General features: G+C 44.3%; 1 protein-coding gene across 5 annotated transcripts in view; it reads right to left on the bottom strand.

The window, feature by feature from the left end:
* TMEM131L (transmembrane 131 like) overlaps positions 1-26,150 on the bottom strand; it is a 173,976-nt gene that overhangs the window by 72,504 nt on the left and 75,322 nt on the right. For all 5 annotated transcript variants that reach the window (XM_061383936.1, XM_061383938.1, XM_061383939.1 and 2 more), the window contains exons 4-7: positions 12,224-12,292; positions 7,288-7,411; positions 6,174-6,290; positions 5,215-5,325 (exon numbers count right to left, since the gene is read on the bottom strand). In XM_061383936.1, the coding sequence (XP_061239920.1) occupies positions 5,215-5,325; positions 6,174-6,290; positions 7,288-7,411; positions 12,224-12,292 (421 nt within the window). The remainder of the gene's footprint in view (positions 1-5,214; positions 5,326-6,173; positions 6,291-7,287; positions 7,412-12,223; positions 12,293-26,150) is intronic.

Genomic DNA, 26,150 nt, shown 5'->3' on the forward strand with positions numbered 1-26,150 from the left:
AACAGACTAGCTCCAAACTGGGACGGAAGTACGTCAACTGTATACTGTCACCCTGCTTATTTAACTTACATACAGAGGACATCATGCAAAATGCTGGGCTGAATGAAGCACAAGCTGGAATCGAGATTGCTGAGAAAAATACCAATAACCTTAGATATGCAGATGACACCACCTTTATGGCAAAAAGCAAAAAAACTAAAGAGCCTCTTGATGAAAGAGGAGAGTGGAAAAGCTGGCTTAAAGCTCAACATTCAAATAAGATCATATGGACATATTTTATTTGACCATTTTCCCTAAATGCACACTCTTTTAAGAAAGGAGGACGGAATATGAAACAAAACCCTTTTCAGGGTACTTAATTATACTCTGTGAGCTGAGGTTGGGCTCTGTCCTGGGGGTTTTACAAATGCTCATTTAACAATCCAGCAGGATAAAGTGGGCTCAGTGGAAAGCTCAGTGGAAAGCTCTGCTTTCAGGCCTGGAAGCAGACTGAGGAAGATCAGCTTCTGCTTTCATGGATGTAGTTAATTTTTCCTCCAGTTTGTATCTGTAAAATAAATCTTTTTTTTTTTTTTTTTTAATTTCCCTGGTTGTCCAGTGTATAAGAATCTGCCTGGGGACACGAGTTTGATCCCTGATCCGAGAAGATTCCACATGCCTTGGGGCGACTAAGCCTGCTCACCACAACTGCTGGGCCCAGGTGCTGAGACTCCTGAAGCCCATGCACCTAGCACCCACGCTCCCCAACCACAGAGGCCACCAAAACGAGATGCCCGCATGCCAAACAGAGAGCACCCCTCTCCTCACTGCAACCAGAGAAAGCCCAAGTGCGGCAGCAAAGACCCAGCACAGACGGAAAGTAATCTGTTAATTTTAAAAATCAAATGAATCCATGATTTTTAAAGTAGCATGATGTAAACTTGATTTTGTAATAGCTGACTACATCTTTTAGAAGCTTGGAAGATACGACCAAGTACCGCCAGTCCCTCCAAGTGAGGCAGTGTGCGGTAAGCTACAAGGAAAAGTGAGCCGACGTGTTCTGACTGCAGAAACTTCTAGCTGCTGCCTTAGGAAGCAAGTTTAAGTGTGAGCAAAGACCCTATCTAAAAGATCCAGGACATATTCCTTTCTGCCTAAACCCTGCTCTTTAGCTTCTTTCCACCAGATACGCTTTCCCACTCCATGCTGAAAAAGATGCAATTGTGAGCAATCCCTCCCACAAGTCCTAGCCCTCCGAGAGAAATGACTTCCCCAACTCGGCACCCACCCCAGATGATGGGTTCTGGACAACAGGAAGGAAGGAGACAAGAACAGGACAGAAAGAACATCAAAATAAAGACACTCCTTCCTGAGAAAGAACAGCTGGCAATCGTCCATCCATTTAAAACAATACAAAGACATTTTATGTCTGTGGTTCAAAGGTAAAAATATTGTAAAAAGTAAATTTTGTAGGCTTTTTTGTTTCCCAGTGTATGTAGTAAGCCTTAAAAAAAGACTTTAAAATTTCTTTTTCTGAATCACCATAAAAATGAAAGAAATTTAGTAACTGACTTTTAAGAGAATTTTTTTAATATTTAGATCTCTGAATACTGGGCTCTAACAGAAGATCAGAACAAAAAAACTGAGCTTTATGTACAAACTCTTGAAATGTATTCTACATTGTCACATCACAAGAGCAGGGTCACTGTGCTGTGTTCACTGCTCTAACATTTCCTGGAACATTCGAGAGTGATAGCTAACAACTGTCTGCTGACTGATGGAGCAGCCTCAGCAAGTGACTTGACTAAACTCACAGATCCCAGTACAGATGAAACGGAAGGAGAGACTCTACTGCTGAGAACGGAGTCGAAGCTGACAGGTGCAAGGAAGAGCCGAGACAACCCAGTGGGGGAAGAACTGTCTGTTCCCCAGAGGTACTGGAGCACCGGAAACGCACGTGGAGAGAATGAACTCGGAACCAAGCTCACGGCCCACACTAAAACGAAGCCAAAACGGGCCACAGACCTCACTGCAGGAGACGAACTGTAAACTCTCAGAAGAAGACAGGAGTAAATCTTCAAAACCCTGAGCCTTGCTAGATATGACACTAAAAGCATAAATGACTAAATAAAAAATAAGTAAACTGGAGTTCATAAAAATTAAAAATAAAAAGACAACCTACAGAATAGAAGAAAATATTTACAAATTGTGTCCCCGATGGAAGTCCAATATCTAGAATATACGAAGAACACTTACATCTCAACAATAAAAACAAAAACCCAATTTAAAAACGGGCAAAGGATTTGAATACACATGTCTCCAAAGAAGATACACACATTACCAAAAAGCACATGAAAAGATGCTCAACATCATTAGTCATTAAGGAAATGCAAATAAAAACCACATGAGATACCACTTCACGCCCACTAGGATGGCTATAAAAAAAAAAAACAAAACAAAAAACAGTTAAAAAAAAAAAAAAAAAACAAGCCTTGGCAAAGCTGCAGAGAAACTGGAATCCTTGTATATTGTGGTGACATTATAAAACAATGGAACCACTCTGAAAACAGTCTGATGATTCCTCAAAATGTTAGACACAGAATTATCATGTGAGCCAGCAAAGGTTTACATCTACATATAAACCAAGAGAATAGAAGACATACATCCACACAAACTTGTCTGTGAATGTTCACTGAAACATTATTCATAATAGTCAAAATAATGAAAATGAATTAAATGTCCACCAACTGATAATGTTTAAACAAACTGTGGAATATGTCTATACAACAGTATAGTATTTGGCAATAAAAAGGAAGGAGATCGATGCCACGAATGAAACTTGAAAACATTTTGCTAAATGAAGGAAGCCAGTCACAAAAGACCACACAATTCACTTGCACGAAATGTCCAATACAGACAGATCTATACAGACAGAAGGCACAGCAGTGGTTGCCAGGGACTAAGGCAGTGAAAACGTTCTAAAATTGGGTTGTGAGATCGGGGTGATGGTTGCACAATTCCGTGAGGGATCGGGAGGCACTTTAAGTGGCTGAATTTTGTGGGATGTGAATTATATGTTAGTAAGAGCTATTAAATATAAACAAAAAGGGAAAAAAGAAACAGAAAAGTTTCACACCAGCTAGAGCAGAAACATAAACCAAGAAAAGCCACTGCTGTGCTGGGCCACAGGGCAGGGAGCAACAGCCACTGCTCCTGATTGTGAGGTGGGGAACCTGCAGCGCCTTCCTGGGCCCCTCTGACGGCAGGCTCAGGCTGGGCCGGGGACAGGCAGAAAGCCGAGTCAGGGGGCCCTGTCTTCATGGGGCTTAATTCCTCAGAGGGAAGGAGAGACTGGGTATGGGATCATCTCAAGGGATATGAGTCCTAACGGGAAAGAACACAGCTGTACTGAAGTCTGACCAAGGTCCGAGCAGAATGGGAGAGGCAGCAAAGTCCCAGGAGCACCCCGGTGAGAAAGGAGGGGTGACGCGCAGGCGCACGCAGGGACGCCGGGGAGGGGCGTCTGGGCACGTGGCAGGACCAGCCTGAGCGCAGAGGCGGGGAGAGGCCCACGCGGGCGGGGAGGACGGCGCCAGGCTTTCCAGACACAGCCCGTGCCGCTAGGGAAGGGGACTGGAAAGGCCCAAGCAGGCACTGGGGACCAAGGAAGGGGCTGCTGTGATGCCCAGATGACGAAGGCCCGGATGTGGGGAAGGGCAGAGGGCGTCAAAGGAAGGCTGGGCTCTGCCAGACACAGCGGATGACAGGCAAGCTCTCACCGAACCAAGGCCTCTCTCCGAGGCCCCTAACACCATGTATCCTTTAATCAACTCCATTAACTGAGGAGATCTGAACACTCGCCTTGCTTTTAATGCTTTTATCACCACTAGCATGGCACCAGGCATTCAGAGCTCTCACTCGCAGTCAGCAGAGAAACCTGGCCCATCTCACTCCCCCATCTCCCGCCACCAAAGGACAGCCCCAAGATAAGGCTGAAAGTGCTCACAGGAAAAGCCCTTGCTGTCAGCACATGCAAAGTGAACTTTCTCCAGGCCTCCCAAGCCCTTAACAGAATGCAGGTCAGATCAGCGCAGTCTCTGGCTAAAACCTTTCAGTACAGTCCACTGGTTTGGGGACTTACAGCAAATCCAAATTTGCAAATTAAATCTTCCTTACAATTCTGAGGAAGGGCTATTTCATTTTATAAAAAATGAAAATAGTAGTAATATTTTAAATCCCTAAGAATAACATATTTTGTGGCAAACTGCCCAGACATTACAAGTAAATTAATTTTTTTTGTCTCCCCACTGGAATGAGAGCTCCATTGAGACAGAAGTGCCAGACCATTACCTGGCCGAGAGCAGAGGCTCAGTGAGGCAGATGGTGAAGGAAAGCCTGGATACAAAGACCTACAGAAGTCCAAGCAGTGGGCTTTATTTACTCATTAGAAGAAAGAGCAGTGTAGTAGTAAGTAGTAGTAGCAGTAAGGAAGTAGTAGTAAGTAGTATATAAGGAGTAACATATATTCATAATATGTTGAGTCAAGAGCTTTTGGAATGTCAACAGTTGTCCGCACAAAGAAATATAAATAATCAAAGGGAAAAATGGACAACCCTATAAGCTATTCATGAAATGTATATTAAAAGAATTTTAAGGTACCATTACATATACCTACTAAGACATGGGAAACCCTTCTTTCTGGTGAGCCACACCCAGGCAGGACTGGAGGCAGGTGGGGAGGGAAGATATTTGCAGGAAGGTCATTAGTGGGGACCAGGGAGGGTCTGGCTTCCTGAAGAGCACTCTGGCAAGATTAACAAGCTGTACAGAACAGTGCACAGTCTTTAACTACAGAATCCTTTTTAAAAAATACACCCCAACAAAACAGGTAGTCCAAAAGAAAACCAAAGAAAGCTGTAAAATATGTACACCTGCTAATGACCACAATGAAAACCGGGACCCACTGCAGATGACCAACAGGGCTGAGCAACTATGAAATATCAGCACCATGAAGTACACAGCCATTACAAAGGAGTACACGGACTCCTCTGACACTTTACACACGCATGTTATTTCCCTATGTACCAGGATTTTCCCCAAGAGCAGAACACGTTAAAAATCCCAATTCTGACTATGTAAAAAGGGCTGTTTGTCCTCTTCATCAGACACCAAAATGTAGAGGCTCCAAAGTTGGGTGTTTACCAGCATTCAAAATAAAGGTACTACTAAAATCACCTGTGTTTGAGAAAGCTGAACAGTCTGGACCTGTGGAAGCAGAAAGTAAGCATTCGGAAGCTGCTCTGCAGACCCTTTTGCAGACATTACGCGAGTACCAAATCCAGATACCTGCAGAAAAAGAAAAAAACAAAAAAACTGAGTTTCAAAACACATTTGACACAACACTGAAATACTTTTCCAAAGGAAATTTGTGTTCCTCAACTTGGCCTTCAAGACTATCCAATTATTATACTTATCTTTGTCTACTTAAAAAATTGCCAACAAAAGTTGCTGTATTTAAGCTGAGTGTTTCTCACTGTAGCAAATCTTTACAGAAATAGACAGCTCTTCTGAATGGAACAAAAGTTTAATGGAATTTAGTTAGACTTAGCCACAAAAATGCTAGGTCTTGGCACTTAAATGAAAGATGTCACAGATACCACTTAAGATAAAGATTTCTGACTGTTTTTGTGAATAAATAGACTCCTGTCCTTCCCTCCCCGCCCCTGCCACCCCGCCTACCCGGGCTTTGCTAGAACAAGGAGCCCCTGAGGACTGGCCTCCAAGCCCACAACCCTCTCCCAACAAGCAGAAACAGTCCTGAGCCCAGCAGAGGAGGGGGCAAAATTTCCAGAGGCACTCACAGCCCCCAGCCCTGGACTGCTTGAGGTGGAGGGCGTGAGCTTTGAAACCCCACTATATTTCACACTAGAAAACTGTGCAGTGCATTTCTCTGTTTTGTTCCATCACCTCTCAAGATCCAAGGTGCGTTCCAGCCCTGCACTCTGCAGGATGGACAGCGGCCCGTGACAGTGGAAGGAGGCAGGCTGCTGAGCTGAACACCAACTAAGCAGCCTTACATTTGAATGACACAAACCAGGGGGCGACATTTCCAAAAGGCTTTTTTTCCTTTAATCTCCAAACACCCTCATTAAATCAGCAGCCAAATTATATGACCAAAAGAAAAAGCTACTTACATGATAAGAGAGGACTCCGTGTGAGGAGGTATTAATAAATAAGGAACTTTCAATGCTTCCTTCTTCAGTGGGTAAGAAAATAATTCTGAAGGAAGTTTTCCCCATTGCTGGAATTACCTGAAAGAAAGGCACTTCATTAACCACTTGGAATGGCCCTTCTTTGATGAATTATCTTTCACAGATTTCTTTTTTTTACAATTCCAGATATTGGCATATTCTTGCACCCTCGATTTATACATATCATGGATCCCTGAGAACATCCATACAGATCAACACCCAAAAATCTAACAGAAAATATCAGAAACACCGTGGACTTAGGGCAAGACCACTCTCAACCAGCTGGAGTCACGTGTCCCACATCTTTTCTCTTCCCTCCTCTTCCTCATCCTCGTGTTCAAGGGCCAGTATCTACACAGTTCTTTTTCTACTTAAGTAAACAGAACCACCAGTATACAAATATGCTGCTGCTTAATAAAAGCCAGGACGGCACTCATCTGGACGGAGTGCGATGAACAAGATACCAGGCTCCCCCTTACACCACTTCCTGAGTCCCAGTATTATTTTTAAGAAGCGGGTATCACAGAGACATAGTAAGGAAAATAAATAAACTCTACTAGGAACCTGGATTTTCATTAAAAATTAAAGGTAAACTGAATTACTAAAATTAAAACTATTGGAAGACAAGGGTTTGGAGCTCTGTGTTGATGCAAATGAGCTTCACAAGGAACCACTCACTCTCTCTTAGACCTATACTAAGAAAACAGTCTAGTAGGCTGGCCGGGTAAAAAGATCACCACTATAAACTTGACTAGTTACTACATGCTTCAGCATTTGTAGCCATCATGAGATAAGCAATATTAAGTTTCTTTAACTACGAAAAAGTCATATTGAATATACATGCTTTTCTTTCCACATGAATATCAACAACCACAAAATTATGAATCTGAACAACTGAAAAAATAAATGCTAAAGCAAACACACAGAAGGAAAGAGCTTGGGTAGCAGAAAACGGAGAGACAGGCAGCAGAAAGTAAAAAAAAACTGCAGGCCAAAGAAAGCAAGAACAGCTGGCAGCCCGCCACAGCTTAGCTTCCAAGAGCTGGTCTACACTCACCCTGCAGTGAACAGGAGGCACATGGAAATGTCTCGCGGCTGTAAACACGGAATTGACTACAACCTCACTCTCCCTGCTTGGGTTATAAGCATAGAGAATCTTTGCTGTAGGCTGTCCCAGGAACCTAGGAGGGGAAAGAGAAGAAAATGCCAGGGATTGTATGGTTATAAACAAAATATCTATCCATTCACCCACCCATCAATACATATATACATACGTATACACACTCTAACACAGAAAGCTGTTGATCTTCATTACACAGTTAAAAACAATCCTATTGCTAATAGAATGATCCTATTGCTAATTCTATCCACAAAGAGTCCAAAAAACTTTTTTAATTCTTTCTTTTGTAAGACCTTTATGCCAACCCACAGCAGCACCCCACTGATTTTTGTTTTAGAAGAATTCAACCCTCTAGGCCATTAAACAGGCTTCCCAGGTGGCGCTAGTGGTAAAAAACCTGCCTTCTAATGCAGGAGACTTAAGAGACTGGGGTTCGATCCCTGGGTCAGGAAGTTCCCCTGGAGGAGAGCAGAGCAACCCACTCCAGTATGCTTGCTTGGAAAATCCCACAGACAGAGAAGCCTGGCCGGCTACAGTCCAAAGTCGCAAAGAGTCAGACACAACTGAAGCGACTTAGCACGCACAGGCTGTTAAATGCTTGCAAAAACCACCTAGAGGGATCTAGGTACCTGTCTGACATGGTCTCTAATTTGAATGAAAATATATTTAGAAAAGAAACTGTACTCACAGAAAAATCCAATCTTCTTAGGGTTCATTTACTGAGTAATAAATTTAAATAGACTTTTGTGGGGAATGGATTTTAACTAGCAAAGAGACTTTATTAAGTCTTATAAAAGGAAACTTAATCATTAAACACCATTCTTCTGAGAAAAATGAAAACTCTGCAGCACTTTCTAGCTTTGGCTCTTATCCATTTAAATCATGAGTCTTTCAAAAAACTCTAATGAAAGCTTTGGCTCCTCCATCCAAAATATGCACACAAAAGTTTTATATATACTTTCAAAACTTTCCATGACCCTCACAGTAAGAGTTTCTGTTCTTCAGCAAATACCCTAATCAGGAGACCCTGATGCCAAATCTTTTCAGCAAAGATCTCTGTCTACAAGGCGGACTCTCACAAAGAACTGCAAGAGGAAAGGGACTGGTTTCTGGCCCACCTACCTGGAGCTACCTGCAACGTTTCCTGGAATAATCTACTCTGATCCCTACCACCCAATACCAAATTCACTCTAGTTAAGTATTCTGATAAACAGATAGCCAGAAAAAACTTCACTGAAGTCATCTCTCTAGTTTTAACACCCTCCGTGGCAGAGACCCAAATAGACAGTTCTCATCAGTACGGCCCAGAAATACAACCATATTTCTAAATTCAGCAAAAAATCATCTACACTATATGTGTGTTTCTCTGATTGCGTTCCAATTTCTGACATTAAAAATGTATGCTTTAGGAAAAATTAAATGCATACTCTTTCTCTTACAAACAATGGGGTTTTCAAAATACTGTATTTGCCATCAATTCCTTGAAGTTTTTCTTTCAACTTTTCCTCCTACTTTTCATCACAAGTCTTAACTGAAGGCTTAATATGTCCAATATGTATTTTAAAAGTCCTTAACAACCAGTAACAAACAAAATACATATCAGTGTGATTAAAACTTTGATTTTTTTAGAGTGTTCTTAAATAATACAACTAAAAAATGTCTATACTATCATATATAGCAGGTCACCTCAGAAAGCCCTAGCTCAGGAGTACTGGGATCATTTCTGCCTTTCTCCTCAAATAAATCAAGTAAAAACTTCCATGATTTTGGGTTTTTCAGTGAATAATATGAATCAATCAGCAAAGTTACTAATACTTATCTCATTCACATTGTTGCAATACAAGATTTTTCGTTTCAAAAGACACAAATGTCTCCCAGAGCAACACAAAACTGCCATGTTGCAGAGTCCAGTAGCTATGTCCCCCAGAAACCTCAGCAGACCTAACAGAAAATGCTGGCCAAAACCTAGTTACCACTGTGCTATTTTTATCCTATTTTTTTTTAACTCTATTTTTAAAAGTGTCATGAGGATAAGAATTTCCTTCACAAGTGACAACTGGAAGATACTCTATTAATTTAATACTACAAAAGAATGATTAGAATTTCTTATGAATGATTAGCACTTTTAATCTCAGGACCAGAAGAATATTAACCCTTAAAATAAACCCTAAGAAGCAGGCAGAGGGTAACAGAATAACATGATCCTGATTCTGTATCCTAGAGAGAAACTAGAGCTGTGAGAAGGGATGAGGTTTGCTCAAGGTCAATGTCAAATAAACAATAGCAAAACTTGACCTAGGGCAGACAAGAAATGAGGAGAACGTGCTGGTTAAAGTGTGTCTAATGCCTTATAATTGGAGAAGACAATGGCACCCCACTCCAGTACTCTTGCCTGGAAAATCCCATGGACGGAGGAGCCTGTTAGGCTGCGGTCCATGGGGTTGCTAAGAGTCGGACCCGACTGAGCGACTTCACTTTGATTTTTCACTTTCATGCATTGGAGGAGGAAATGGCAACCCACTCCAGTGTTCTTGCCTGGAGAATCCCATGGACAGAGGAGCTTGGTGGGCAGCCATCTATGGGGTCGCACAGAGTCGGACACGACTGAAGCAACTTAGCAGCAGCAGCAGCAATGCCTATAAATTGGGCCATTTGTTAGAAGTAAGATAAAACCTGACTAATTTTGGGGGCTGTATTTTGTTATCACTGAATGACTGTTTTAAACTTTAGCAAAAAATAATGTTCCCATAACCATATCCTAGATCTCAGTTATGAGAAAAATAGCAGAGAGCATACTGGCTTAGAAATCAAGGTTTATTGCCACTTCTAGGGAAATAACCAACAACCTTGGGGAAAAATGCATTATTTCTCAGCCCAAATATATGAGCATCTATAGTACATGCTCAAATATAGAGATATTTGGAAATAATTCTCTTTCAGATAACACCTATCTCCACTATCCTCAGTTCAGTTCAGTTCAGTCGCTCAGTCGTGTCCGACTCTTTGCGACCCCATGAATCGCAGCACGCCAGGCCTCCCTGTCCATCACCAAGTTCACTCAGACTCACGTCCATTGAGTCAGTGATGCCATCCAGCCATCTCATCCTCTGTCATCCCCTTCTCCTCCTGCCCCCAATCCCTCCCAGCATCAGAGTCTTTTCCAATGAGTCAACTCTTCGCATGAGGTGGCCAAAGTACTGGAGTTTCAGCTTTAGCATCATTCCTTCCAAAGAAATCCCAGGGCTGATCTCCTTCAGAATGGACTGGTTGGATCTCCTTGCAGTCCAAGGGACTCTCAAGAGTCTTCAACACCACAGTTCAAAAGCATCAATTCTTCTCCACAACCTACCAGGATTGATGTAAGACTCAACTCACAAGAGATAAGATTGCCTTTTAGAATTGTAAACTACTACATAAACAAAACTGAATCATCCAAAGGTGATCCAAGTCTAAAACTTATTAACATTTTCACGTCAAAAACTTTAAACATTTCTTTTCAACATGACTTACAGCTATCAGAACCAGAAACTGATGCGCAGCGCTAAGTAACACATGCAGACAATGCATACACCCATCCATGGGCACCGACTGCAGGATTTTTATACTGACAGAGTAAATATACTACAGACAGCCAGTGTCCCATGAACTGGAATTGCTATCACAGTCTAACTGTATTTACTGCTATCCCTCTTACAATATCTACCAGTCTATAATATGCAAGTAGGTCCTGCATTAAGAGTTCTCTTAACCATACTTTTGACAGAAGTACAATAATTTCTTGGAAATTGACACTGATGAGGTTTTATTATAAAAACCTCATTCTTTACTTGAGTAAAAATATAAAAATTCAAAAACAAAAAAGCAGACACCTAGAATCTTATAAATACAGCAAATTCCCTTTGCACTTTTATCGCGTCTTCCTCTTATACACTCTCCTTAAAAAGTTCAACAATGTACTTCTAAATTTAAAATTCACTAGTCTTCACTGCAGCTCTGATCTTCTGACGATCAGAAGGAAACCAGACGAAATGAAGGAGGACACGCCAGGCGAGCGCCACTAACTCACCCCAGATGCTCTCCAGCACCACGGTTATTTCACTCACATAACTTTTTTTGCAACTCTAAAAAGTTCTTCATAAAACTGATGTTGCAGGATGCTAAAACAAGCAGAGTTTTTAATCCTGAAACACTCTTTTACTTTCACCTTGAAACTCTATTAACATGAAACTGAATCTGTTCAGTACAGCAAAATTCTACATCCAGTGAGTGGAACACTTCACATCTTAAACTTCACTACAACCAGCATGAGTCCTGAAGTTCCCTCCTGAGAACAACTTCATCCTTCTCTTCCTTAATTTCTGAGTTCCCAAATCAGTCCCTCACCTGACACTCAGATCACCCCTTTCATCTCATGGCTCCCAACAAGATACTGTAAGGAATTACAGCTTCCACTCCGCCTTCCCCACCTGTTCCCAAAACCCCAATCACAATAACTAACACAGTACAGTTTTGAATCCCAAAGTACAAGGAGTAGTAAAAACAAGTGCGTAAGTGAACCTAATTTTAAAAATTCAGAAACCATTGATATGTAGAGTTTTCCATTAAAAAATAGCCTGCTTTATTTCAGAAAAACAAGGATATAATACCACAGACTTAAATTATAACACATATTTATTAAAAACTAAAGAAAGGACTAAAACAATGCTCATACTCTCCTTTTCACAAAAAAGTTCCTTTCAACAAGTTCTAGGAACAGTATCTCTTGATATTATCTATTTAAAATATATTTAGTATCATACATATATAAAAAATATCCTGAAAGCAAATAGTTTAAGTAATAAATTGCTAAAAATTATAAGGAGAAAATACTTACTGAACTCCAAAATCTAGAACTGATGGCTGAAAATGTAAGCCTTTTCCACTAAATAGCTTGTCTGAGAAGCTAAAAAGAAAAGAAAACACAGATTAACTTTCGTTTGTTGTATGCTTTTGTTGAATGCCAAGTTAAGAGGCTATATACTTACGCTGATAGCTCTCACGAGGTATAATTTTACTCCCTAAAACATGAGTTTCAGCTAGATCTTAAATGGTAAAATGTTAACAGTTAAATTATTTAAAGTCTAATATAATTCTACAGCTGCAAAAATTTAAGTCACCAACGTGTGTCTGACTCTCTTGCTACCCCATGGACTGTAGCCCACTAGGCTCCTCTGTCCATGGAATTTTCCAGCAAGAATACTGGAATGGGTTGCCATTTCCTTCTCCAGGGGATCTTCCCGATCAACCAGAGTCTCCTGCTGCATTGGCAGGCGGATGCTACTGATACTACTGAGCCACCAGGGAAGCCCAAGATACTCTTAGATTATGGTTAATACACAGCTTTTATAAGCATTCAGATAAAAAATGGAGATAGATTTAATTCTGATTAGGCTTCATTTCTGGATGAATTCAGGAAACATATCTATTTTCACAAGCCCCAAATCAAGAAAAAAACACATGCGAGTTGAGGGTAGGGGCTGGAGAGGGAAGGAGCTCTGCCCTCTACTTTCATTAGACAAGTTATAACAGGAAAAGGACTGGGAGCAAGGGTTGCCCCTTCAGACTGAAACCATCATCAAGTCTGTATCTTTAAGATTAACAAATCAAATAAAATATCACACAACAGGTCATATTTTCAGCAGTTGTCAATCATTATTATGATTTCATTTTCCTTCAGAATCAAAAACCAGAAATTAATATACCCCAAAAGACACATTAAAAATAAGCCATAATGATATATATAAATACATAAAATATAAAAACTACATACAAATATATAGCATATATAATATAAAATATGTGTATCAAGAAACTATTAACTGTCATGTAACTTTTTAAGTAATTTTTTAATCCATTTTAAATCTAGCGGTATGTACATGTTAATCCCAAACTCCCAATCTATCCCTGCCCACAACCTTCCCCTCTGGTATCCATAACTGTGCTCTGTGAGTCTGTTTCTGTTTCATAAATATTAATAAGTCCATTTGCATCATTTTTTTAAGATTTCCCATATATCATATATTTGTGTTTCTCTGACTTACTTCAGAGTCATACAAGATCTTAAAATCCATGTATTCCAAAAATACTTAGAGGAAGCTCCTAAATGTAGCATACATAGCTGTTTTCAAACAGACAAGTTTTCCCAAATAACAATCTTTCCATTTCCTCCTCCCACAAGTAGCCCTGCGCCGAGCACAATCCAGAGGCTGGAGGAGTGGACATTTGAGCTCCACGCCTGCCGGCCCCCAGAACTGCCATGACCCGAAGCAGGCCGGCTCCCGACTGTCTTGAAGGTGCAACAGTGCAGAGACCAGAGACCCCGTCTAAACCCTCACCTCACATGAAGGATCCCGACTGCAGCCTCTCCTCCCTCCCCTTTTCTGACTGCATGTAAGCTTCGCTTCCTCCATCCTCTCGCCTTAGAATCCCATCTCTGTTCTCTTATCTGTATCTCCTTTATTCTACATCCAGCATCATCTTTATTAATAATAAAGGTGACACTTCAGTCTCCCATCTGCCAACTTCTTTCCTTGTGTCCATGTCAGGCAGGTAAGAGGTATGCTATTTACTGGGCGTTCTCAAACCCTAAAAGGCCAGGACTAACTCCATGATGTGCTTGCAAAAACAGGCCACAAACACACCCAGCTGCCTCCAGAAATGTTTTGAAAAGCCACAGGAGGCCAATGGTCATAAAGAGTTGCCAACATCAGAAGCACCACAGTCACCCCTTCTACAGACCGAGCTGGCCAGGGCTCAGCATTCCAGAAAGAAAGGAAAACAGGCAACTTCACATGCCAAAAATTACCTTAGAAAAGTCAGGCTAATGTACTAGTAAAAAGTAGAAGAGTCAATGACAGTCTACCTCATGCCTTGCATACTGAAGGCGAATTTATCGTCAAGACTTCATACACAACTTCTGAATGAAGACAAGCTTTGGAGGATTTAAGTAATTCACCCAAGATCACATAGCTACTAAGAGGAAGAGCCAAAACTCCAATGCAGATCTGTCTGGGTCAGAAACATGAACCCTGTACGGAGTTCAAGCCTATCCAAGTTCTTGTGACCTACCCAAGGAGCCAAGGTAGTCTCGCCTGCCAGGAGAGGCAGAGGCTCTGGAGCCGTCACTGTTTAGTACTGAACGAACTGGTCACTTAGTACCGCAATATGAAAACGACGACAGGATCTGCTTACAGTTTTCAGGAGGTTAAAATGAAAGGATGATGCCTTTGCGTCATGCCTGGCACAGAACGCAATACCTATGAGATCGTGTTACCAAGAGGATGACTCTCGTCTAACAGAAAAAGCACTGGCAACAGATGCAGAGGCCAGCTGAGCTTCGGGCAGAGCTGACCCTGGGATTTAGAAGTCCCAAATGGAGCAGCAGTGATTACCTGTGAATAGAACAAGCGAAACAGAAACCTGGGCTGTCTTACACCACAACAGAGTTCACTAAAGCGCACAATCAGGAAGTTCTTCATACCCAGTGAAAGTAAGACATTTAAGAGTCAACCTAAAGCAAAAGGGTGGAAACAGCCATCATTTCTCTAGCTTCAAAGAAGTCAGAGATCTTAGAATGGAGAAATAAAACCATGTCACTATTTCTTCTAAAAATCACAGAACAGATACATCTTTCTCCTTCGGTCAGTTTTAGCTCAACTGACTTTTACAATCTGGAAACTGGATTAAGTTACACAAACAGAGTGTGTAGCAGGAGAGCCGACTGTGCACCTACAGCAGGGACAGGCACGGGGCCAAAACAGGACAGTGACAGCAACCCGAGGCAAGGCTCGGGGTGTAGGGACCCCCTTGTCCACCCCCACTTTTTCTGCAGACGTCCACCTCCTGCAAAGAGCCATGCCTTCCTCAGCTGCAGGACATGTGGACAAGGAATTCCACACATGCTGTTATGAAAGAGTGTCTTTACCTAACAGTATCTGACTTTATCTTCTCTTTTTTTTTTTTTTTAAACTTTGGCCATCATTTATCTCTGTATATGAAATAAAGAAACACAGTTCGAAAAAGTGGCTAGTATGAGAGGAAAAAATTCCCCTGGAAATGAGAAGTGAAATGAGAAGGTCCCAGCCAAGAGCTCCTATGTGAAACAAGGCTTGGTCTCCTCGGTCTCCTCCTCAAGGGGGATGGGATGGATGTGCCAAGATCCTTAGAAAAGGGCTCAGGTGTAAATTACATCTAGGAAAATTATATCCATCTGCCAATATCAGGCACACCCTTTAAAAAATTCAGCCCAGTAACAGGTATAAAAATGAATTAACTCTAAGCAACTGTTCTGGCCATTCACAGGTGTTATCTAACCAAGGCTCCCATCTTGGGAATAAGCGTCAGGGCTCAGGGGCTGGTTCCAGTCTAGCAGCCCCCTGAGTTCAGAGCACCGGGCTGCAAGGGGTGGGGGGCGCAGCCAGCTCAGAGGAGCCTCCCCTCCAGATCATGATGCAGAAGGCCAGGCTCACGTGCCAACAGGCAAAACTCACAGATCAAGACAGTGCAAAGAGAGGGAAGGACAAACTTCCTGCAAGAGTCACAAAGGGCTTCAGGGCTGGGGCTCCACAGACAGCTACCCTGGAGGTGCCCCCAGCCAGGCCAACAGATTCAAGAAGCACAGGTCACTCTGAAGAACGCCATCTGAGCATCTGGTGGTGCCAAGCAAGCGGCAGAGTGCGGAGTGCAGAGACAGGAGGCCGCATGAGCAGGGAGGAAGGGGCGGGCGGATGGGGGCAGCCCTGAGACGGCTCCTGGACCCCGAGAGTGGGCGCAGCACGTGAGGTCTGCAGGGCCTGCACTGGACCTTCTCCTCCAGGTCTCACTGGTCTCTGGGAAAACCGCAGCAGTCCACAAGCCTGTGGGGGCTGCATTCTCCCCAACCAGGGAGGAAGGAACCTCACCTTCCAGCAGAGATCTTAGAAACAGCAGTGACTACCGAAGGGACGGTGGGGCTGCCTGGTGGTCCACATTCCTAAATGGACCGGTTTTCATCTGCCTCTCGAAGTCCCGCCTACAGCCAGCTGCCTTTTATAGCCAAACTGTTTCAATGGAGGGGCGGAGAGAAAGAGCACATTTTTTTTTTAAGGTCAACCACGACAATGGCTTTGGCGTGCTGCGATTCATGGGGTCGCAAAGAGTCGGACAGGACTGAGCGACTGAACTGAACTGACGACAACGGCTTTAGGCACTGGATAAGGATGAAAAGGCTGCAGCGGTCTAGATGCTGAGGTGTTGAGGAAAAACAGGTTATGCTAATGAGCTCCTTAATGAGCCACTTACTGGGCTGTTTTTTTATTAAGAAGCTGAGCACCTATTCAGATCCCAGAGCTGGGAAACCTCTCGGAAGGTAGGGATTCCTGCACTATTAATCCCCCTGGGCCCTGAGCAGGAAATAGGGATTTCTGAGAGTCAGCTGCCATTCCCAGGGGTCCCAGAGGAATTCAGTTCTGGCCCTCTATGCAGTGGCCTGGCACCCACCCTGTAGGGATATAGGAAGCTCCAGCCTCCTGCAGCCCCCAGTCAGATGGGCAGCTTCAGGGCAAGACCTGCAGCTCCCACCAGCAGCACTGCCCGCCGTGAGGACTCCTGGGACCCACCCGTACCTGTCTGAGGGCCTTCCGTGGAAACACAAATGCCCAGGCTGCATGACTGATGAAATGAGTTCTGTAACTACATGAGTTATAACATTATAATCATGGTGCTACCAGTCACTTTCTGCTTTAAATTAAAAAAATACTTCTCCCCAGAAGTTTACTGAAAGGAAAAAATATGAAATACACAGGCATGTCTACTTAAGTTAGAAATGTCATTCTTCCTGGTAAATTAACTTGCAAGCAACCACTTAAAAATGGAGGCAGAAATCCACATTCTTCCCCATTAAGTTCCCACGGAGAAAAAGTCATTTGGTAGGACACAATTTTCCTAGCTTCTTCTTTTTTAAAATATTATTTATTTATTTGGCCACGCCAGGTCTGAGTTGCGGTATGTGGGATCTAGTTCCCTGACCAGGGATCGAACCGGGCCCCTGCAGTGGGAGCACAAACTCTTAGCCATTGCAGCACCAAGGAAGTCACCTAGTTTCTTCCACTAAAAGAAGGCCTGGGCTTCAAGGTCAAAGCCAAGGGAAGTTCCTGGAGCAACATCAATAGTGGTGTATCGGAGGCACCCTCAGTGACAAGGCTTCCCTGGTGGCTCAGACAGTTAAGAATCTGCCTGCAATGAGGGGGAACCTAGATTCAATCCCTGGGTCAGGAAGATCCCCTGGAGAAAGGAATGGCAACCCACTCAAGGATTCTTGTCTGGAAATTCCAAGGACACAACAGACTGGTGGGCTACATACAGTCCACGGGGTTGCAAAGAGTCGAACATGACTGAGCAAATAACACTTTCCCTGACAAGAGATCTGGGGTTTTAAGCCACCTGGCTGGTTGGTGGTCAAGCACTCCAAGGACAGGACCAAAGTCCTCCACGTCATTCTGTACCGTGAGTTGCTGATGACCTTTTCCAGCCACAGAGGAGGTGCTCCTCTCTCAAGGACGACCCCCCACCTCCCAGCCCCATCCTGCCCTGCCCGCCCCAGGGCTTTCACCATCTCCTTACCCGCACCTCCTCCTCCACTTACACACATGAAACTCATGCCCCCTCACTTGAGCAGACGCCCTGATGCTCTACACCTGCTCCAATCCCCCTTCTGCCCTTTGCAGTCAAACTGCCGGTGAACATACCACTGGGAGCACGCACATTTATTGAACACTTAGAGCATACAGGATGCTGTGCCAAGCATCTGATTATCCCATGGATACTGGTAGACCGATGGAGACTATTACTACACATTTTCATGCATACAGACACAGATGTGCTGAGTGTTTAAACAACCTGCCAAGGCCCACTTGGTGGCTGAAGGGGCCTGTGAGCACATGCCCAGAGCCCATCCCCATCTGCCCCCCACCCCACTTCTCTCCCACAGCCCGCCCCTCCCCTCACTGAGGCTGCTGTGCCGAGGTCGCCAAGGGTAACAACCTGGGACCTGAGTGCTGAGCTGGCTTACCCGCTCCGCCAGCTCCTCCTTCCTGAGCTGCCCTTCTGTGGTTCCTAGAAGTCTTGCCCAGCCTTCCTCCCTCCCCTGTGGCTGTTCCCACTCAGCTCCCCTCCAGGCCCTCTTCCCCTGCTCACCTCTCCCAGGCCACCCTTTCCTCAGTCCTCACCCCCAGGCTCACCCATCACCAACAGTGTGATGCTTCCCATAGAGACATCTGGGTTCTTCTGACTGTTCAGCATCATCAGAGCTTCCTTACCCCATTCCCAGATATCACCCCTTCTGGGCTTTGGCAAAAGGGCCAGTTACGGGTGACCCTGGCACAACAATGGGGCTCCGGGGCTCTGTCCACACACAGTCACAAGTCTGTGTGTAACTTTACAGCTGGTCCTGGGGATCTGCTCCATATTCTTGGTTCTGCACCAGAGTCAACCAAGCGTGGCTCATGGAGTCCATATTTATAGAAAGCAAGCACGTTTACGTGGACTTGAAGGAAATGGCAACCCACTCCAGTGTTTTTGCCTGGAGAATCCCAGGGACGGGGGAGCCTGATGGGCTTCCGTCTATGGGGTCACACAGAGTCGGACACGACTGAAGCGACTTAGCAGCAGTAGCAGCAGCAGCGCAGCTCAAACTCGAGTTGTTCAAGGGCCAGCCGTCCTAGTTTCAGTGGCCCTGCTTGCAGCCAGGGGGCCAGCATACAACCCAGACTTGGGCAGATACACCTGCAGGGCAGTGGCGGTGGGAGGCGGGCGGTCTCAGGGGAACAAGCACCATGGCCACGCGGTGGGCCGGGGGTCTCGGGGGAACGAGCACCATGGCCGGCGGTAGGCCGGGGAGTGCCGGGCAGTCTCCCTCCAGAACACACTCTGGCTGTGGTTCGAGCTACTAAGTCCCCTTTCTGCTTGTTTGTTTTCTGAGCCAGGTTCTTAAGACTTCCTCGAGATTCTGTCAGCTGCCCAACATCTCTTCAATAAATTCCTTTTCTGCTTAAATCAGCCAGAGTCGGTTTCTGTGGTCTGACTGATTCATTTCCCAAGCCTGTGCATCTGTGGCCTGGACTCCTCTGCTGAGCTTCTGACTCTTGTTTCCATCTGAGGCAATGCTATCCTGCACATGCCCCCACCCCTGGCACCCCCCAACTGTGACTCAGGATGGAGCTCAGCATCTGCCTTGGTCTCCCCAGCGGTTCACAGCATGGTCTGCCCCTCCTGGTGAGCGACAGCCAACCTGCCCAGCCCGGAGCCCCCCAGCAACCGCGACATCTCCCGGCTTTCTAACTCCACACATAGCCAACACTGACAGGTACCCTGGGACCCACACGCCGACACCATGCAAAGCGGTCCCCTCCTTCTAGTCTCACTAGCAGGACCTTACATTCAAAAGTCGTTTCATTTGCACATTAAAGAATTTTAAAATCCATAACTGGATTTACACATTTAATCATATCACAGTCCACATGCTATAAAGAACTTTAGTCAAGTGTTTAAACAGCCTTGCAAAAACCTATAAAAGAAAAGGCTGGTAATTAAGCTCATGTTTCCTATCCCTGGTCCAACTTTCTCTTTACAGCAAAGCATGGCTTCTCATCTATGAGTTGAAGATTTCACATCTTTTCCCAGGCTACTATATGTTAAAATACTTAAACATGATTTTTAAACCTGCAAAATACAAAATACATTTTGCACTCTCTTTCAGCTCTAAGACAAGTTAGCATGAAAAAGTAATTCAGTCCTAGACGTCTCCAGCAATAAGAGTCTTGACCAAATGCTACACGTGAGCCAAAGCAGAAATTCACACAGACAATAAGTGAACTGGAGACTGGGAGTGAAGGTCTTATTCTCGACCACAGGTGGACCAAGCACGTTTATGCAATACAGTAGCTATTCTCAGAAAAACAACTGTGACTTCTCTAAGTGCCCAGATGAATTTAGATATCAGTAATCTGAACATGAAAAAGCTGTTTTTTTTTTTAATTGAACTACTCTTGACCTACAATATTGTTAGCTTTAGATGTAGAGCAAGGTTATTCTCATATATATATACATACACACACACACACATATACACACACACACATTCTTTTTCAGATTCTTTTCCATTATAGATTACTACAAGATACTGAGTATAGTTTTCTGTGCTATTCTGTAAATTTTTGTTGTTCATCTCTTTTATATACAGCAGTGTGTATCTGTTAATCTCATACTCCTGATTTATCCCCTGCCCTTTCCCCTTTGGTAACCCTAACAGAAACAGACACATAGACAAACAGAACAAGCTGTTTTCTAAAGCGTTTCTGTGAACTAAAACGGACGGGAATGGGCAAATTTAATTCAGGTGACCAGGAATCCCTTGGAAGGAATGAAGCAGCCTTCACAGTCAACTCAAGAGTCAGAATGCAGTGCTTGAGTAGGATCTCAAAAACGACAGGATGATCTCAGTTCATTCCCAAGGCAAACCATTCAACATCATAGTAACCCAGGTCTAAGCCCCAACCTACAAGACCTTCTAGAACTAACACACACACAAAGTCCTTTTCATCACAGGGAATTGGAATGCAAAAGCAGGAAATCAAAGGATAGCCAGAATAACAGCCAAGCTCGGCCTTCGAGTACAGAATGAAGCAGAGCAAAGGCTACACAGTTTTGTCAAGAGAACACGCTGGTCGTAGCAAACACCCTCTTCCAACAACACAAGAGACAGCACATGGACACTGCCAGACAGTCAGTGCTGAAATCAGACTGATTATATTCTTTGCAGCCAAAGATGGAGAAGCTCTACATAGTCAGTAAAACAGGACCTGGAGCTGACTGGGGCTCAGACCATGAACTCCTTATTGCAAAAATTCAGGCTTAAAGTGAAGAAAGGGAAAACCACTAGACCATTCAGGTATGACCTAAATCAACTGCCTTATAATTATACAGTGGAAGTGACAAATAGATTCAAGGGGTTAGGTCTGGCGGACAGAGTGCCTGAAGTGCTATGGGTGGAGGTTACTAACAGTGTACAGGGGGCAGCGATCAAGACCATCCTCAAGAAAAAGGCAAAGCAGTTGTCTGAGGAGACTTTACAAATAGCTGAAGAAAGAAGAGATGTGAAATCAAGAGAGAAAGGGAAAGATATACCCAACTGAATGCAGAGTTACAGAGAATAGCAAGGAGAGATTAGAAGGCCTTCTTAACTGAGCAACGCAAAGAAATAGAGGAAAATTGAATGGGAAAGACTAGAGATCTCTTCAAGAAAACTAGATATCAAGGGGACATTTCATGCAAGGATGGGCACGATAAAGGACAGAAAGGCCAGGACCTAACAGAAGCAGAGGAGATTAAGAAGAGATGGCAAGAACACATAGAAGAACTCTACAAAAAAGGTCTTAATAAACTGGATGACCATCATGGTGTGCTCACTCACCTACACCAGACATCCTGGAATATGAGGGCAAGTGGGTCTTAGGAAGCATTCCTACTAACAAAGCTAATGGAGGTGACAGAATTCCAGCTGAGCTATTTCAAATCCTAAAAGATGATGCTGTTGAAGTGCTGCACTTAATGTGTCAGCAAATTTGGAAAACTCAGCAGTGGCCAGAAGACTGGAAAATGTCAGTCCTCATCCCAATCCCAAAGAAGGGCAACGCCAAAGAATGTTCAAACTACCATACAATTGCGCTCATTTCACATGCGAGCAAGGTTTTGCTCAAAATCCTTCAAGCTAGACTTTGGCAGTACATTGAACTGAGAACTTCCAGATGTACAAGTTGGGTTTCAAAGAGGCTGAGGAATCAGAGCTTAAATTTCCAACATTCACTGGATCATGGAGCAAGAAAGGGAATTAAAAAAAAAAATCTACTTTGTTTCACTGACTACATTAAAGTCTTTGCGTGGGCCACAACAAACTAGAGAGTTCTTAAAAAAGACAGGAATATCAGACCACCTTACCTGCCTCCTAAGAAGTCTGTATGCGGGTCAAGAAATAACAGAACAGACCATGGAACAATGGGTTCAAAATTGGGAAAGCAGTACAACAAGGCTGTCTATTGTCACCCTGCTTATTTCACTTCTATGTAGAGTACATCATAAGAAACGCTGGGCTGGAGGAAGCACAAGCGGGAATCAAGTCTGCTGGGAGAAATATCAACAGCCTCAAATATGCAGATGATGCCACCCTTATGGCAGAAAGTGAAGAACTAAAGAGCCTCTTGATGAAATTGAAAGAGGAGAGTGAAAAAGTTGGCTTAAAGCTCAACATTCAAAAAACAACGATCATGGCATCCGGTCCCATCACTTTATGGTCAATAGAAGCGGAAGAAGTGGAAGCAGTGACAGATTTTCTTTTCTTGGGCTCCAAAATCACTGCAGACGGTTACTGCATGAAATTAAAAGACACTTGCTCATTGGAAGGAAAGCTATGACAAACCTAGACAGTGTATGTATTAAAAAGCAGAGACATCACTGTGGTGACAAAGGTCTACATAGTCCATGCTACGGTTTTTCCAGTAGTCATGTGCAGATGTGAGACCGTAAAGAAGGCTGAGCACCAAAGAACTGATGCATTCTAACTGTGGTGCTGGAGAAGACTCTTGAGAGTTCCCTGGACAGCCAGGAGATCAGAACAGTCAATCCTAAAGGAAATCAACGCTGAATATTCATTGGACAGACTGATCCTGAGGCTGAAGCTCCAATACTTTGGCCACCTGATGCAAAGAGCTGATTCACTGGAAAAGACCCTGATGCTGGCTAGTAAAGAATAAAGGGAAAAGGAGAAGAGAGAGACAGATAATGAGATGGTTAGACACCATCACCGACACAATGGACATTAATTTGAACAAACTCCGCAAGACAGTGGAGGACAGAGGAGCCTGGTGTGCTGCAGTCCACGGGGTCACAAAGAGTCAGACATGACTGAGCGACTGAACAACAATAAGGAGCTTGGTATATAAACATCATTATTTTAAACAGAATAATTTTCTTTCCTAACACATGGTGAAACATGGATGTTCAATATACACGTATCTTACATATTTATTCACAGATGACTTCCAAAATACAATCGCCTTGATATTTAAGCGGAATTAAATGTTACCTTAGTTGACGTGGAAATGCTTTTGGATGGAGAGCAGTGTGAATATTCTGGATTGGTCACAGCAAATTTGATTAATTAGATTGGTTCTATAAATTTAAAGCTTGAAAAAGCTATTACTTTCACATATGATGCTTTCAGGCAAACAGGATGTAGCACCTTCAGCTTGTATTCCAGAGGAACTTCCTTAGTTTTTCTGGTGATGGAACCACCATCACCAGAAAAAAAGCAGCGGGGTCAAATCCCACCCCACCAATTCCTTCACTTGAGCTGCACTAGCTGTTACACCTCAGCCAAGGCAGTTTGACCCAAGAAGTCAAACAAGAATAAAAAGCCTCCTAACTCCCATGGCTTACAGTCTCACACAGGTGGAACACAGCCCATACGCGGGAAAGATGCTGCAAAGCAGGTTCAGAAAAGCTTTCTGGAAGAGGCGACGTTTCAGTGGGGCTGAGAAGGCTGGATATGTTGCGTTCAGTTGAACAGGGAGGAAGGAGTTTTTGACTATGGGAAAAGCAAAGATGAAGGCATGCAGACTTCAGGGAGGCTGGTAACACAAAAACAGATGTACCTAAGGCGATCTTTCAGAGTTTCTTTGTACAATGAAAGAATCCTATGTAACTTCATGATCCAAAATTTTAATTCAAACACACTAAACTGATTTTTTTTTTTTAAATCCCCATGGGAGCAAGCATACCAAAACAATCTTCAGGCAACTACAAGGATATGAGCAATATATGGGGGAAATCTACGAGAAACGCTTCCCCTTTCTGACTGTCCCGTGCAGGGCCCGCCCCCCGGCCACAGCGTGAGCACACGGGGAGAGCAAGGACGCAAGTGCCGGGCGTTCCAGCCCCTCCGACCAGCTGGACAACGTGCACTAGCCAACAATCTCAGGGCTCTCCCTTGCAAAGAAAAGAACAAAACAAAATCCAACCTCGGGATGCAAACCTTTTTTGAAAACAGGAATAGAGAAGAAACTCTTTTAACTGGTCTGTCACAGAGTGTCCCTGTAACACACTGGCACAGACCCCATGCTTGCCTGCAGAGCGTAACTCCCCACCACCAAGCTCCTGGCTTGCTGCTGCTGCCGTTTAGACACTAAGCCGTGTCTGACTCTTGGCGACCACACGGACTGCAGCCCGCCAGGCTCGTCTGTCCGTGGGATTTCCCAGGATCCCACTGGAGTGGGTTGCCATTTCCTTCTTCACAGTTCATGGCTTATATGATATAATCCCACTACCAGAATGGCTTCAACGCTGAGCTTTCTCATGCGAAGCCCAAGGCTTACTGACACCGGAGAAACCGTCTGAATGTGCCCAGAAAAAGGACTCCTAAACACAAGCCACAGGGGCTAGGGTTTTCTCTAGGGGGTGGAGCAGTGGTCATTTTGGGATGTGCTACATCAAAAGCATTTGCTCTTGGGAAATAATGGTCACGGTTTCACAGCTTCTTCCCCAGATCTGTCAGGCTCTCCTGCAGCTGGGTATGGCCGTGGAACCAGGCTCCAGCAAATGGGGAGCAAGTTTCTGACACGAACCCTCTGGCCCTCCCTCCACCCTTTCTTCCACCGGCTGCCATGCACAGACGCCACCACCTCACTTCCTGAGTACCAGGCTGGTACATCCTGGGGAGGGGGGACCTGGAGGGGCAGGGCTCCTTGAAGATTGTCTGGAACCAGATGTGGCGCAAAGCACGAGAGAGGAAAAACTATCTTGTTTTAAATTGCTGGTGTTTTGTAACTGAGTTACCTTAAAGCTTAAGTCTAATTGAAACAGCTCTCACCAGAACGGCCAGTGGTCACTGCTCAACAGAACTCACACTGTCCAACAGCCCTACCCTCCAAGCTGCTGCTTGCCCTGGGGAGGTAGGTTCCCGCAGTGCTAGCCTTTCATGTGGCCCAGAACCAGAGCTTCCTGACAGATGAGAAGGCGAAATGGCTACAGCAGTAAAAGGAACCCAAATCTGACAGCAAAACAAAGACAATTCTCAGACAGTCCCTGCTGCCCCACGCGGAGAAAAGCCACCGATGATGCTGGGGGCCCGTGGTGGCTTTGGCCACACGCTGGTGCCAACTGACAAACGCCTGCACAAGAGCTGCCCCGAGGACAAGGGGCCCGGAAACTTCCTTCTAGTTCTGCCTCGTAACTGCACGTGCAGGGGCAGGTCCGTCCCGTGCGGGGACTGCAGGACCACTGTCGGACACTGCAGGGAACCCAGAGCTCAGTCCAACACCAAATACACTGCAGGGAGGACAAGGAGCAAAATTACCCTCCTCTTGAAAGACTGCTTGGAAGTTCCTCAGTTATGGACACATGGCTCCTTCCCAGGATTGACTGAAGGAACCTTACAACAGGAAACAGCCATCTCCTGCCCTGTCCAGAGCCCTTCAACAAGGTGCCCGAGTGCAGAGCTCTTGCAGAACCAGAAGAGGGATATTTTCTCTCCGTCATGCTTTGCGCTGCCTCTAGTTTCAGACCGTGTCCTGCTTCCTAGTCAGTCCAAAAAGGTTACAACAGTGGAAGAAAGAAATCTGCAAAATTCCCAGGGCCTAGAGTCACTGGGACCCCAGCTGAGATCGACCCTCAAAAGGTGGAAGCGACTAGCTAGAAGAGCACACGAGATCGTCTTAACAGTCACGTGACCAGAA

The sequence above is a fragment of the Bos javanicus genome, chromosome 17 (assembly GCF_032452875.1).
Source record: "Bos javanicus breed banteng chromosome 17, ARS-OSU_banteng_1.0, whole genome shotgun sequence".
Classification (NCBI taxonomy): domain Eukaryota; kingdom Metazoa; phylum Chordata; class Mammalia; order Artiodactyla; family Bovidae; genus Bos; species Bos javanicus.